Here is a 15436-nt window from a genome sequence, read left to right on the forward strand (position 1 = left end):
GCTGAGCCTCAGGAGGCCTGCTGCCCTCTAGTGGACGATCCTTGAGCTGCAATGCTCTTCACCTGTGATCTGGTGAATCCAGCTCCATTCACTGCAGCCAAAAATACCCCTGTATCCCCAGCAACTGTAATGAGTTGTTGCTGAAGTTGTGCCGTGTGCAGCTCCTTATTATGCATAAATATGCAAAGCAGATTTGCTGGGTGTCATTTACTTAATTCAAATGAAGACGCCTGTCCAGTCTCTTCTTGGTTATCATGGAGGAAGCAGCCTTGCGTGTGTGCAGCAAATTGCTCCCCTCAAAAGCCAAGTCCCTGTGTCACTTTGGGAAGCTTCCATCCGTCCTGCTTCAAATGGGGGTGCCCTGACGCTACTTCCCAGGGAGGCTGCTGTGCGGATGAGGGCTGTGGAAGGCTCTACAACTTCGCTTGGTTTCATATCTCACGAAACGACTTTCTTCTTTGCATAGTTAAAACAAGCTCTTACGAGAGCTAAACATTTGAAACATTTCCTAAGTTTTTATGAAATTACAGGTCCAATACCCTGAGTGAGCACGGGATCACCTAGAAAGGCTGGACGTGGAGAATTTCAGGGGCACCACAGAAGGTCAAGGATTCATCAGGATGAGGCTGTACTGTTTAGGAAGGAAAGTCACATGGAAGAGGAGTTCTGTCCAAGGACCCTCTCCCACCCGCGTGGTGTGCGAGCCTCGCCAGCTGGGGGCCAGCTGACCCGGCCTGCACACAAGGTCTGGCCTCCCCCTGGGGCTCAGATCACAGGGGCCCAGCAGACTCGACCTGGCGGAGACCACAGGAAGGGAATCATGGGAGAAAGTGGGGTTTGAAACAGGGAAAAGGCAACGGGAGAAACAGAGTAAAAAAACCTGTCGCCCAATGATCTCAGCACGGGCACCTGGTATGTTGCAGGTGCAGAACAAACGCTCACAGCAGGGAAGCCACGCTCCAGGCCCGTCCCCCCCACCCCACGTGTGCGGTGTGCCATGAGGGCGATGCCCTGACTGCTGCTTCCGGGGCCATCGCTCAGGGCCCAGCTCGTTGTTCACAGCCTGGACGGCGAGGCAGCGTCTCCCGCGGAGACCAAGAGCATCCCTCCTGAGCGCTGTCTATGAGACCAGGGCCCCCAATTCACCGTCCCTCAGCCGTGCCACCAACACTGCACACACAGCATCCACCCCCCACCTCGCGTGGCCCCTCGGAAGTCGGGGTAAAGGTGCCACAGGCCGGGGCTCACGCCGTTCCCCGTGAGGGGAGCAACGAAGCTTCGGATTTGAGCATCGCCGATGGACCAGCAACAGGCTCGTTACTAGCTTGTAAGCAAAGAACAGCTGTGATCTGTCACAGACCCAACACCCTCAGAGAGAAAATCTGTCTGGTAGTTGAACATAAGTGCCAGGCCCATAACTCTCTCTCTCTCTCTCTTTTAAAATGACAGCATCTCCAGCGCGGTGCCCAGGGCATAAATGTTGTGCCGACACAGGCAGGACCTCAGCTCCCGAAGAGGCTGGATGCTTCCAGCAGGGGCTGTGTGTGGAGAGACCGAGGGGGCGGCAGGCGGAGACTGGAGAAAGGGGCTGGAGGACCTGGGCCTCAGAGAGAGGAGGCGTCCCTCGGGGCCTCTCAGCACCGGGGTGTCTGTTGCGAGACTGAGTACCGGGAGAGGCAAAGGGGGCTGTGCGGATGCACACGAGGGTCCCACATGGTCTGCATCGTCCCTGAGTCTCGGCTTTGCAAAGCCTGTTGTGGGTATTTTCACAGTCTCAATTGTAGAAGACCATAGCGGTGGAATGAGATGGTTTGGAAATGGATTTTCATGGGCACTGACTGGACTCTAATTGTTTGGGGGAAACCCATCTAGTCGATTTTTTTTTTTTTTTTTTTTTTTTTTTTTGGTATGTGGGCCTCTCACTGCTGTGGCCTCTCCCGCCGCGGAGCACAGGCTCCGGACGCACAGGCTCAGTGGCCACGGCTCACGGGCCCAGCCACTCCGCGGCACGTGGGATCCTCCCGGACCGGGGCACGAATCCCTGTCCCCTGCATCGGCAGGCGGACTCTCAACCACTGCGCCACCAGGGAAGCCCCATCTAGTCGATTTTAAAGTAGCACAAAAGTTGCAGCGAGCACTCCCGGGAATTCGAAGGGGTGTTATTTGTCTGGAGGCCAAAGCTTAAAGCTTTGAAAACCTTTGTTTCTTTCCTGACATAGCATCTGTGTAACAATTCTCTGAACGTATTAAGTGGTGATAAGTGAAGAGCTAACAAAACAAAAATAAACAAAAGTAAGGAGCAGAAATCTTTCCAACATCCTATTTTTCACAAAGCAACTCATTTAAAACTTCAAATAATGGAAAACAAGCTGAAAACATCCAAACTGTGGTATCTGACTCTTCTAATCATTGCTTCTTGCGTTGATGTTGTTTTAGTTCATAGGCTATTTTGGGGAACATTTTGGTTTACAGAAGAATTGAGTGGAAAGTACAGAGTTCCCACATAATTCTTCACCCTTCCTCCCAGTTCCCCTGTTAACACCCTCATGGATGTGCTACATTTGTTACAACTGACGAACTAATATGAGTACATTTAAAATGAATATCATACAACTTTCCATGCATTTTTACTGACACCTGGGAAAACAGCATTAAACCGTATGTGGATAAAAGTGTAAAGTTTTCAATGAAATGCCGCGTAAATTAAAACTTTCACGGAGGATTATGGGATTAAAAAAGAAAAACGTATAAAGCTTTCTTTTTGCTAGTTATAGGTATGTTATAGCAAGAAGCAGGGTGATCACCTAATTTACGACAAAGGAGGCAAGAATATACAGTGGAGAAAAGACAGCCTCTTCAATAAGTGGTGCTGGGAAAACTGGACAGCTACATGTAAAAGAATGAAACTAGAACATTCCCTAACACCATACACAAAAATAAACTCCAAATGGATTAAAGACCTAAATCTAAGACTGGATTCTATAAAACTCTTAGAGGAAAACATAGGCAGAACACTCTCTGACATAAATCACAGCAAGATCTTTTTTGATCCATCTCCTGGAGTAATGAAAATAAACATAAAAACAAACAAATGGGACCTAATTGAACTTAAAAGGTTTTGCACAGCAAAGAAAACCATAAACAAAACGAAAAGACAACCCACAGAATGGGAGAAAATATTTGCAAATGAAGCAACCGAAAAGGGACTAATCTCCAAAATATACAAACAGCTCATGCAGCCCAATATCAAAAAAACAAACAACCCAATCAAAAAATGGGCAGAACATCTAAATAGACATTTCCCCAAAGAAGACATACAGATGGCCAAGAGGCACATGGAAAGATGCTCAACATCACTCTTCATCAGGGAAATGCAAATCAAAACTACAATGAGGTATCACCTCACACCGGTCAGAATGGCCATCATCAAAAACTCTACAAATGATAAATGCTGGGGAGGGTGTGGAGAAAAGGGAACCCTCTTGCACTGCTGGTGGGAATGTGAATTGGTACAGCCACTATGGAGAACAGTATGGAGGTTCCTTAAAAAACTAAACATAGAGTTACCATATGACCCAGCAATCCCACTCCTGGCATATATCCAGAGAAAACCATAATTCAAAATGATACATGCACCCCAATGTTCATTGCAACACTGTTTACAATAGCCAGGACATGGAAGCAACCGAAATGCCCATCGACAGACGAATGGATAAAGAAGCTGTGGTACATATATACAATGGAATATTACTCAGCCATAAAAAGAATGAAACAATGCCATTTGCAGCAACATTGATGGACCTAGAGATTGTCATACTGAGTGAAGTAAGTCAGGTTGAGAAAGACAAGTATCATGTTATCGCTTATATGTGGAATCTAAAAACATGGTACAAATGAACCTATTTTCAAAACAGAAATAGTCACAGATGTAGAAAACAAACTTAAGGTTACCAGGGTGTGAGGGGAGGGATAAATTGGGAGATTGGGATTGACATATACACTCTACAATATATAAAATAAATAACTAATAAGGACCTATTGTGTAGTACAGGGAAGTCTTCTCAATACTCTGTAATGGCCTCTATGGGAAAAGAATCTAAAAAAGAGTAGATATATGTATATGTATAACTGATTCACTTTGCTGTACACCTGAAACTAACACAACATTGTAAATCAGCTATACTGCAATAGAAAGTAATAAAAAAAAATAAAGAGGTAGGGTGAGTGAAGGCTAAAATATTAGGTATGTGCTCTCAGTTATTTTGAAATGGTTTCTCTTAACTGAAAACTTACAAATCATGATTGTTCTCAGGCGAGTTGAACGGAAAGGATTCGTAAATGGGTTCAGTTTCCCGAACAGTCCTTACGCGGAACTCACGAGCCTCGGCAGGAATTGTCAACGAACGGCACCCAACTCACCGAGGGAAATCAGACCACAGTCTCACCCGTCCTGACTAGAGACTTTTTTCCTCCATCTTGCCGCCGCCATCAACTTACCTCGAAACCTCAGCGAGGCCGGAGCGGGTGGAAGGAAGAAAGCAGCTTGCAGAGACGGGAAGCAAGTCCGGGGTGAACATGGGGCAGGTGCTGAGGGGCCTGGTTGCCCCCACCAGACTGTCCATGCTTCCTGGGGGGCTGGAGGGAGAGGCTCAAAGGGGGAGCCGCCTGCACGGACCTCCTGCAAAAGCCAAGTGGCCAGAAGCACGGAGGCGGCAGAAGCCACGGGAAAGCAGGGATTCCCAGCAGGCAGCGCGAGACTAATTGGCAACAGGCGGGAGAAGGAAGCACAGGTGCCCTCGGTCACGCTGATGCGAGAAGAGCTACCGAAGCAGAGCGGCGCCCAGCCCGCGCCCACCCAGGGGCTTTTCCCCGCGGCGGCCTGGGGGTTCCGCGGAGACAGCATCCCCCGCTCCCTGAGCCTGAGTGGCAGACCCCACACGTGCCCTGACACGCCTCTTGTCCTGCAACGCAAGAGAATCTAAAACACGCATTAACTGGCTACCGTCGTACTTACTAGTTTTAAGCTCATTTTCACCTGTGCCATTTTTTGCATCCACAGGAAACCTGTCGCCTTAATAAATGTCCTTTTCTTTTTAGCAGGTAGAGGAGGCGAGTCCATTTCAACAAGGAAGTATATACTGGGGGAAGGGTGCAGTTCTCCAGATAAGATTCTTTGGTCTATATAATTATTCTGAGTTTAAAATCACACGAGAATTCACTCCAATAAAAAGCAGACATTACTTTTCTCAAAAAATTTAATTGCAGAACTATTTACAGGAGGTGAACATCAACAATACAGAAATCAGATGAGAGAGGCATTATCCTGGAAGAAAAGGTGAGCGCGTTTTTCTTATAATCAGCGGAGAGTGAAAAGAAGTCAGGAGGAAAAAGAACCCAAATGACACAATCCTTCAATGCCTTAAAGTAAGGACCAACATTCTGAGAAGAAGTTATTGACAAGAAGAAAGAAAGTGTGGTGTGGACTGCGTCCTGTACATTCAGCGTAGGCATCCTGCATGCTAGGAAACAATTTATCAAAAGAACCAGAAAAGCATGAGAAAGAGAATTCCATAAAATCGTTTAATTCCAGTGAAGAGTAACTTTGTACAGATGTCGAATATTTGGCACTCTGTTCATCCTCACTGTTGATGTGACTTCATATGTATATATATTTATTTATATATTTATATACTTTAAAAAAAACACAAAAAACGTTAACAGCTAGTTTCCTGGTTCTAACATTCCTTGAATTTCTGTAGGAGGCATTTCCTTTAGTCCTTAGGCCACACCTGGGTATTGTGACATGGGAGGTGGGTGTGTGGACCGCTCTCCGGGCGGGGAGGACCCGCACGGGGAGGAAAGTGACAGCATTTGGAAATAAGAGTTCAGAAGTAGCCTAGGATTCACTACCGGCGAGGGGAAACTTTTTGAATTCAGCAAACCAGTTATAAAGTGGAGGGAGAGAGACGTACTGAGCCCTTTAAGTGATGTGATAGTAGTCAAGCGATGGGCTGGGCCGTGGCGGGGTGAGATGGGTAGGGGGGTGTCAAAAAGCGGGTGAATGGCACCTGTGAGGTACCACAGACAGCCTTGGAGCTCCCTTCTTGCCTGTTCGCCAGCACGAACCGACATCCTCTCCCTGGTCTGCTTGAAAGACAGAAATGTGTACACAGATCTAGCAGAGACCTTTCCTTTCACCGTCGCCTCTCCTCCACTGAGGATGTGATCGCTTGCGTTCCCGAGGCTTTCAGGTTCAGAATAAGCACCCGTGATGAAGAGTCACATAAAATCTAAGAAAGGGAGGTAAACCCCCGTTACCTGTGTGTGTGTGTGTGTGTGTGTGTGTGTGTGTATACAAAATCTTTTAAAAAGTAGTGTTGTCGTAGGTAACTAACATTTCCTCTGCAAAGAAGTCATCTGTCAAGAGTCGAGATTGAAACTTGAAATCATTTCTTTAAATGCTGGATCAAAATGCCAGGGTTAGGACAGCAATTCAGGAAATTACGTGGATTTCTCGATGTTGCAAGGATGAAGAGGTGGAGTTTCCTCGGAGCATTCCCACGGGGCACTTCACGTTCTCTGAGGTGTGAAACGGGGTCATTATAAAAAGCCAGGCCAGAGGGGCCAGTTTCACAAACCTTCAGCGATTTTGGTACGTCTGAGTCCATCCTTGGCACTGTCCCACATGCTCAGCTTTCTGTTTCCAAATTATGTTTTCTTTCTCACGTTCACGTTTCACTTAAGAGCTCGTCATTTCATCTAAGATGACGCTGTGCTTAAGCAGTGGTGAAAACATCACCTCATTCTGGGTGGTGCCTGGTCCTTGTTCGTGGAAACATCTAGAAGCGCTTGCCATCAAAGCCAGAAGAAATGGAGAAAGGCCCCCGGTAGTTCTCCATTTCCAGGCCTTCACGGAGCTCCTGGCAGCCTCCTGCCGAGCCCAGACAGCCCTCTCAGGAGGGGACCGCTGCGTCTGGTGGTCCTGACCATCTCTGAGATGCTCAGGAAGTGACTTGACCTCCACAAGCATCCACCACACAGAAGGGGGCCGTGGGCATAGGCTTTATCAAGAACAGACACTTTCACACCTGATTCCAAGGAGCTCAGAGGACGTGAATGTCATCAGTCTTCACAAAATGTCTGTGAGGGCGACGAGGATGGGAGAAAACTGAGACGCGGGGTCAAGAGAAGTTGCGGCTGATGTAGGAACAGAAGCCGGGCTTCTCATTCGACTCCAGAACCCCCTACAGCCACTCTGTGCTAAAGGGCGTTTCCTTAAACTGTAAAAGGGTGCCTTTCCCAGCATTGCATCCACTGCCCACACTTACTACAACCGTCAACTTAGTAAAGGGACCAGGTGGACCCTTGCTGTGAAGGCACAGGGCTCTGACGGGACCTGATGCCGCAAGCTTTATGACAAATGGTGCAGGGGGTGCTGACAAAGCCGCTTCCACGGCTCCAGCCTGGTGGTGAAACGTACCTACTACCAGCAGCTGCTACAGTCTTGGTTACTTACGCTTGAGGTTTTCTATTTTATTTTCAAATTCTGGAACCCTGTATTCAACCAAAACTTTCAACCAAGTGTAAGCAAGTATGCAGATAAAAACAAAGGAGAACCTCAGGGGCTAGTATATGAAACCACTGTCTTCAACTACCTGATTAGTATGTTAAATTTGCAGTAAAAGGAAAAAAAAAATCAGCGGTTCAGGCTCTGAGAAGCAAGGAGGTGCCTGGGAAACGTGCACGGGTGAAAGATGCGGGATGGAGCCATTGGGTCCATCTGGGAGACGCGACAGCAATGTCCCACTTTTCAGAACGGCAGGGACATGCGGCATCCACGTGCCCTCCCCAGGCTGAACCGTTGGGGCTGCCCTTCTCCATCCGAGGTGGGCACGTCCCTGCCTCACTGGCCGAAGTTCTTGGAGGCCTCCACTCCCCTGGACCAGGTGCTGGTGACTCTGGCCAGCCTGGGGGCCCACACGTTCCCAAGCTGATTCCAGATGAGGCACGTGGGACCTTCTGGGAACCCGACAGAACCCTGAAGGAGGCTGATGGCTCTGCCAGCAAAAAGCAGCTCAGGCCTTGGCCACGTCTCCCTTGAGATGCCCCAGGGGCCTCCAGATCCTCAGGGCGCTCGAGGTCTGTGCGATTTGACCCAGTTACTGCCGACGGGAAGAGGCTTTCTGATGAGGACCGTTCCTCCTTTCTTCTGCTCCCTACTCGCCACTGAAAGCTTTGGCCCAAATCAGGCAGCTGCTTTGAAGAGCCCACATTCAGAGTCACTCCAGGCACTTGGACCAAACGTCTGCAACATGACTTTTCTTTCCAGGCAGAGTCCATCCTGGATCAGGCCGTGGATTTGAGTGAATATGCAACGCGGGATCTTTCAACTAAAGTGATGGATACAGTGGTTGCTCCACATGGTATTGGGAAAGGCAAACGGGAGCACAGACCCCAAAAGAAATGTTCAAAGCCCATGCATCTGTGGAATCGTGTTGTCTTCTGGTCATAAATTTGGCCACTTCTACAGGATCTAGCAGGGAGAGTCCCTCTACTTTTAGGGCCACTGACTTGCTGGTTACTTTTTTTTAAAGAGGGAATCTTAAATGTAACCTGTTATTTTCCCTAATACACTTTTCTACTATTTACTGCTGGAAGTCTTTAGTATCGATCTTGAGGTGCAAACATCAACAACATTTCCTTTTAAACAAAAACGTAATTTTTTGGTATCATACAACAGTTCGATTCTTCATACCCCATTCTAGGATGGTTCTATAAATTTGCTGAGAAAAAAATGGTAATGATGGTCACTGAGAACAACTACTTTTAAGTTAAAGACAACAATAACAAATGAAGATGTATGAGATGACTTACATCGAAAGCGCACTTGTGAACAAGTGACATTTGCCTTGTTTGGGTTTTGTTAAACTTTAGGACCCTGTTTATCATACTTGTGTTCTGATTTGGAAAGTTAAGTAGGGCCTTCAGCATGGCAACATCAACTTGTTGGCTGTGAGGAAAATGATTTCTAACGGGGTACCTGGGTTATAACGGTTATGGGCTGTATCTTCAGGGAATACAAGTCTGTGATCACAGAGAACATGGCGCTTCCCATCACAATGTTCCTAGAACATCGTGCACTATCATTTTCAACCATATTCTCAAATTTACGTATAATCTTTCAGTAAAGTTATATCCACGACGTGGTGAAACGATCACAGGATAGTTCTGTGTCTGTAGAAGTGACTGCAATAAGTTAGTGTGAGGGACTAACACAGTATTATAAACAGTTTTATTTTTCTTTACATGTACAATGTGTAAACATGGCTTATCGTCTGCATTTCATGATGGGATGTCACCATGAGAACGGATATATTGCACTTGGTCGTGTCACACAAACGGGTACCATTCCATCAGACCCAGCTGCAAGCATCCCCCCCGCCCCCCGTCACACGACCTTCTTTGGAACAACGTGGACCAAACAGGGGTTCGTACACGTTCCCCACTTCGCATCAACAACTGCTGTCAAATTTAGTTGTAGGTGAATTTGCTCACCAAGGGATGGTTTAGGCCAAGACTTTTGGGGATTTTAAGATAAAAATGAGTCTACAAAACATAAAGAAAATTAATCCAAATCCAGTGAGTACTTTGGTTTAAGTCAGCATCAGAGAATCTGGGATCTAAAATCATTATTGTCTAATTTTATAATTTGTTGGTATATATTTTGTACAAGTTCAAGGAAATGAGATAAAACCCATCAGCTTCCAGGCGAGGCACACGTGAGTAGGTTGGCAAACACGTATGCAGTTTACATTTCCCCATGTGAACGGGTGCACACCGAGTTTTCTGTGGTTATTCCTAAAGAACTGTTCGTCTTAATAATACATCATGTTTAGAGTCTAAAATGCCAATGCTTGCAGATACATTTGTCTTTAACATAGTATACTGACTATAGGAAGAAGCATCATTATCGTATGCTACTCAGGATTTAGGTATTTATTTAGGTAGAAAAAATGTTTAGAATACTCTGGGGGAAATAGGATTCATTTATAGAAGAATATTTCAGGGAATTTTTTTTTTTTTTGCATTTTTCAAGGATATACATTCGTACTGATTTTTGCTTCCAAATATATTTTAAGGCTGTTTGGTAAAATATATACCAGATATGAGGTTCCATTTACAGGGTTTTGTCCTTACAGGGAATTCTTAACTACTCAGCTTTAAAAAAGTAAAACTTTGAAGCTAAACATGCTTTAATATCATCTGTGCTCCTACGAACCCCATGCTTCGTGAAATGTAGAATACGAGGAAAAAGAGAAGCTGCAGGCGTGAAGGCGCGCCCCAGCTGTGCAAGGACCTCACCGAAGGCTCTCGTACATTATCAGGCTGCAGGGAGAGCTGGGTGCGTCTTAAAGTGCGAGTCAAGGTAGGAATACAAAGTGCTATGGGGGAGGGTCTGTGCTGCTGGGCTGGGGGCACAGCACTCGGGGGGCCACAGGGGACCCGGCGTTCGGGCGGAAACGCCGCGTCACCTGCTTTTACCTGGAGTCACAGCGAGGACTCTAGTATGGGGTCAAATGGATAAATCCACAGGCGCTTCCTCTGAAGTGATGTCTGAACAGACACACACACCGTCGGATTGGAACAACGGCCACGGCATCTAAATTTCATGAGACGAATGGGAAACCTTCCGTTAGAGACCTTCCTATTTTTCTCTGGTGCCAATCAGAACCACGAAAACGAAGGACTTTTGCTGAAGTCCACAGGTGGAAATCGCAATGTGCCCTTTTTCTTTTTGTCTAAAACAGGCAAGAAATGTATTCTTGACTTTAGCCATACTGCATAGGACAAACGAATTCTGGAAAAACACAAATGTAAACTACGTTTCTTCTTTACCATTTAAACTGAGAGATACTAGCCACTCACATTCATGTTTCTTAAACTTTTTACAACATCACGACTGTCATTTTAAACAAGCAAACGTTTTGTTTTGTTTTGTTCTGTTTTTTAAGGATACCCTGGAAAGTCAACTGACAGAGCATTTGAGAATATATATACATCTATAAAGAAAAAAATCACATGGTGCCTAAAGGGTGAAACTTAAAGACAGAACCATGTGTGACATTTTAAGTTACAAAGGAATAAAAAATAAATGACTCTTTTATCTGAGTGAGGACAACTCTTTGCTCTTTTCTACTCCTGCTACAGGAGTGCCAGCCTTTCTTAAGACTCTGCTCTGTTTCCATCTGTCTCTCCCTGCGTGAATGAACGTTCAGCTGACTTTCTGACTGTGAAGATGCTGCGCTGAATATCTGTGGCGGGGGCGGACTTCTCACCCCCCAGGTTTCTGGAGAAGCACACGGCGGGGAGATTGGTGGCTGGAGAGATGACTTCTCATCACCATAGACTTGGCACAGAGAACCACGTGAGGGGTCAGCTGGGTTCAGGGCGCGGTGACCCCAGGCCACGGGTGGGGTCTTTCTTTCCTGCACTCAAGCTGTAGCACCTTCCTCTTGGGTGTCTAATGCCTCGAGTGAGTGGTGAGATGCACCCATTCATAGTTTTTTTTGTTATTCTTGCCTCTAATATCACACAATTTATAAAAATATAAATAACAAAGTGTGAACTGGGTTCCATCTCGAGAGGTGTTCCTCGTACCCCTCTGAGAACAGAGTGGGTATGTCAGGTGTCCCCACGCCTCTCCCTCCCTGCTGACGGGAAGCCAGGCCATCCGGGGAGAAGTCGTCGTGGCCGTGAGCTCGCAAACCGTGGACGTCAGGGTGTTCCAGGGTGTTTATGGCACAAACACAACAGCCGGGGCGAGCTCGCTGGAGGAGTGACGCAGGAGTGACCAGGGATGTGATGCACGGCACGGGTGATGGGAAGAAGGGGAGGGAGGGGCGGGCCCGGAGCCCTAGAGCCGGGTCTGGGCCTCGGGGATGTAGATCTCGATGCTGTCGGCCCGCTCGCTGGCCGAGCTCTGGCGGAAGGACGCTGCCCTCTTGGCGGCCGCCAGACGCCTCCGGGCCTCCTGGCGCTGTCTGTCCGGCAGGTCCAGAGACTTCTCTCTGGTGATGGGAAGTTTCCCTTTGGGGGGCTTCTTTGGTATTGGAGGGGGGACCTTTCTTTCTTCCTGAAAAGCATCACAAGTCAAAATTGGGGCAGTCAGAGGAGCCCGGCCGTCCCCCCAGCTCACAGCCCCGCGCCCACCCGATGCCGCGTGACCCTGCCCGGGGTGGGCCTGCTGTGCCTGCCCCCAGATCCCCGGGGGGGGGGAAGTGTTTACACACGAGGACATCCATCCTGCATGTGTGCGTGGGACGCCGCCCTAGTCTTAGAGTTATTTTGACACTGTTGCTGGGCGAACACTTGACAAGTGCTCACAGGTTCACGTTCTTGAGTTTCCCAGGGGTCTCGGAAGATGCCGCCTGACAGCCCTGTCCTACGCGACAGTCTTTTCAACAGACTCCAAGGTCCAAGGACATGGAAACCTTCTCGCAGGGTGTCCCAGGGAACCGATGTCCAGATTCTCTACTATGGGCCTTAAGCCCTTTGACATGAACTACATATGATGTTTCGCTTCCTTGGTAAAAGGATGCAAACAACTATTTCTGACCCTTAGCTCGTGTTCTCAAACAAGTCACCCCAAGATACGTGTATGCCTCTTCCAGAAAGAGAAATGGCACAATTCTGCAGCAGAGGAACACACAATGCTTGCAAGGGTCCTGGTGGAAGGCCTGTGTCCCACACTGTGTTCTCTATTTGCTGTGGCCCCTCGCTAACAAGGCCACACCTTCCCAGTGGATGGAGGGCGGGAACTCTGCAACCAGTATCCTTGTCAGGAAAGGGGATGTTACATACGGGGCCCGGATGCTGCCTTTTCTGAGAAGATAGTTGTTGAGGGGGGGCACCCACTCCTCTCTTTCCCTTCAGCCTCCAAAAGAATCCGAAGGGCACGAGATGGGCCCGGGCTTGGCCATTAGCACAGGTCCAGGTGAACACATGGCAGAATCTTGATGTTGTGTGCTATTGTTTTTGGCAGGATGATCGTTTTGGTGTCTGAAACTTTGTTCCCATGACTTATTTTAAAATGACTTGGACCAGAAGCAACGTCCCTCCCGGCTTTTTGGCAGGGGTACAATCAGGGGTAATTAATTTGTGAAGACTTGCAGCTATTTCAGAATTTAACCCCAGCCTTGGGTGCTTGACTGTGATTATCTATCTCTCTCCTCTCCTTTCGCAGCCTCTGAAATATGGGACTGTAAGAAATCAACCATTCTTGTGAGTCTCGGTTTTCAAGAGGCTCACAGCCTTCCTGCAGTGGAAGCGGGGGGGGGGGGGGGCAGGTGGCCGAGCAGATCTATGAGGCAGAGCGTCAGGACTCGTGTCCCGAGTGCAGGACACGGAGCCTCGGCCGCGTTCAAGGGCTGCTCGCCTTCTGGACGGGGTGCTGTACCCTCAGCAGGAACCGTGTTCATTTTGAGGACTACTCTCTGTGTACAGTTGAGGTGGAAGGGATTATATTAGCTGTCAATTACCGAAGAATGAAAAATAGGGAGGATTTTTGCATATCATCGGACTAGTTTAATAAATTGTATTTTTAGTGATTTCTTTGAAGAACTTTTTCATTTGGAATCATTACTTATGATTTCCTTCACTTCAAAACCAAACCATCGATTTCCTGGACTTGCTTATGTACAACCCGATGGTTTGCGGGCCCCTCAGCCCCGTTATCTGCGGTGAGGACTTTTTCAGCCACCCGCAATGGAGCGATGGCCTCCAGCCTGGAGCCCCACAATGATGGTGGCAGCACGTTTCTGGGAAAATGGAAGATGATGCTGCTGCTTTCATTCTAACCATCTAGATATACACCCTGAACTACATGTTAAACATCACGGTCCCAAGTATGTTGGATTAATTTTCTTTATCGTTTTAATTGATAATGGCTGTCCAGAAACATCAGATTATGATTACATAGAACTTCTCTAAAATGTGTTAGGAAGTCAATGTCTTTATAGCTAATTCACACTTATCTATCAGCCCCAGTAAAGATGATCTCTAGAGGGAAGAGGTGAAACCATAGGTTCAAACTTAATGGACATTTTCAGCCTATTTCAGGGCCAGGAAGTTTACATCCTCAAATTGTTCAGGAAAGTTTCAAGCGTTCCCTGTCTTCAACTGCAGACGCGCGACTGGAAAGTTTATCTCCACAGGAGGCATTGTAACTGAACTGAAACTTCCCCGGCGGGAAACCGTCTCAGTACAATCCAAACAGAGGTTTGATGGCGATAACACAGGGGACAGACCCTACCGGAAACCAGACCGCGGCAGACAACGTGAGTTTTGTTGGTGTCTTCCGGGAATTGTCAGCAAGAAAGGGTCTCATTACACATGCTGACGACTTTAGCTCCACCCCGATCACGCACACATGGGTTTATCCCTGAAAATCGGATCCCGTACTGTTAATCAAAGACCGAGACACACATAAGAACGTGGCATTTGGAGCACGTGGCCTGAACGCCGGGAGGTGGCAGCGGCAGGTGGGGGGTTACCTTCATCTCCGGGGATGCCAACTCCTTCCAGTCACTGAGCTTCAGCTGGTGCAGCTCGTCAAACTTCATGCTGACGTCCTGGACGGACAGCTGCAGCATGTCCCAGTACCCGGCCAGGTCCTGCGAGGTGGGCCTGGGCATGGCGCTGGGGTCCTGCCGACACATAGGCGCAGTTAGAGCTGCTGAGAACTCGGAGGGCGGGGGCGGGGCTGCTCTTCCCAAGGAAGCGGGTTAGGGAGAAGCCCCACGAGTTCAGAATCGGGTGCAGATATTCCCGAGGGCCCACGAGGATTCAGGAAGAGTCCCCTTAAGTATCTGCTGACAGTTAAAAAGTCTGAAGAGGGCTTCCCTGGTGGCGCAGTTGTTGAGAGTCCGCCTGCCGATGCAGGGGACATGGGTTCGTGCCCTGGTCCGGGAAGATCCCACATGCCGCGGAGCGGCTGGGCCCGCGAGCCGTGGCCGCTGAGCCTGCGCGTCCGGAGCCTGTGCTCCGCAACGGGAGAGACCACAACAGTGAGAGGCCCGCGTACCGTAAAAAAAAAAAAAAAAAAAAAAAAATCATTTAAAAAAGTCTGAAGAGGCTACATTCTGTATGGTTCCAACTCTAGCACCTGCTGGAAAAGGCAAAACTATGGAGACAGTAAAAGACCAGTGGCCATGGGGGTTGGGGGGAGGAGGGGTGACCAGGTGGAGCACAGAGGATTTTTAGGGCAGTGAACCTACTCTGTGGGATGCTGTAATGGTGGACGCATGTTAGTATCCATTTGTCCAAACCCATAGGATGTCCAACACCGAGAGTGAGCTCTGATGGGAACCACGGACCCTGGGTGGTGACGTGTCACTGGAGGTCCATCAGTTGTAATAAAGGACCACCTGGTGGGGAT

At 48.1% G+C, this 15436-nt stretch overlaps 1 protein-coding gene across 1 annotated transcript in view; it reads right to left on the bottom strand.

Moving 5' to 3' along the window:
* Window positions 1–11914: 11914 nt before the first annotated feature.
* Window positions 11915–15436, bottom strand: part of DLGAP2 (DLG associated protein 2) — a gene marked incomplete at its 3' end in the record, with an annotated part of 716077 nt that continues 712555 nt past the window's right edge. Inside the window, exons 15-16 of the mRNA XM_082863905.1 lie at window positions 14553–14705; window positions 11915–12133 (exon numbers count right to left, since the gene is read on the bottom strand). Of these exons, the coding sequence (XP_082720031.1) occupies window positions 11915–12133; window positions 14553–14705 (372 nt within the window). The remainder of the gene's footprint in view (window positions 12134–14552; window positions 14706–15436) is intronic.

This window comes from Leucopleurus acutus (genome assembly GCF_964270905.1).
Source record: "Leucopleurus acutus genome assembly, chromosome: 21".
NCBI classification, from domain to species: Eukaryota; Metazoa; Chordata; class Mammalia; order Artiodactyla; family Delphinidae; genus Leucopleurus; species Leucopleurus acutus.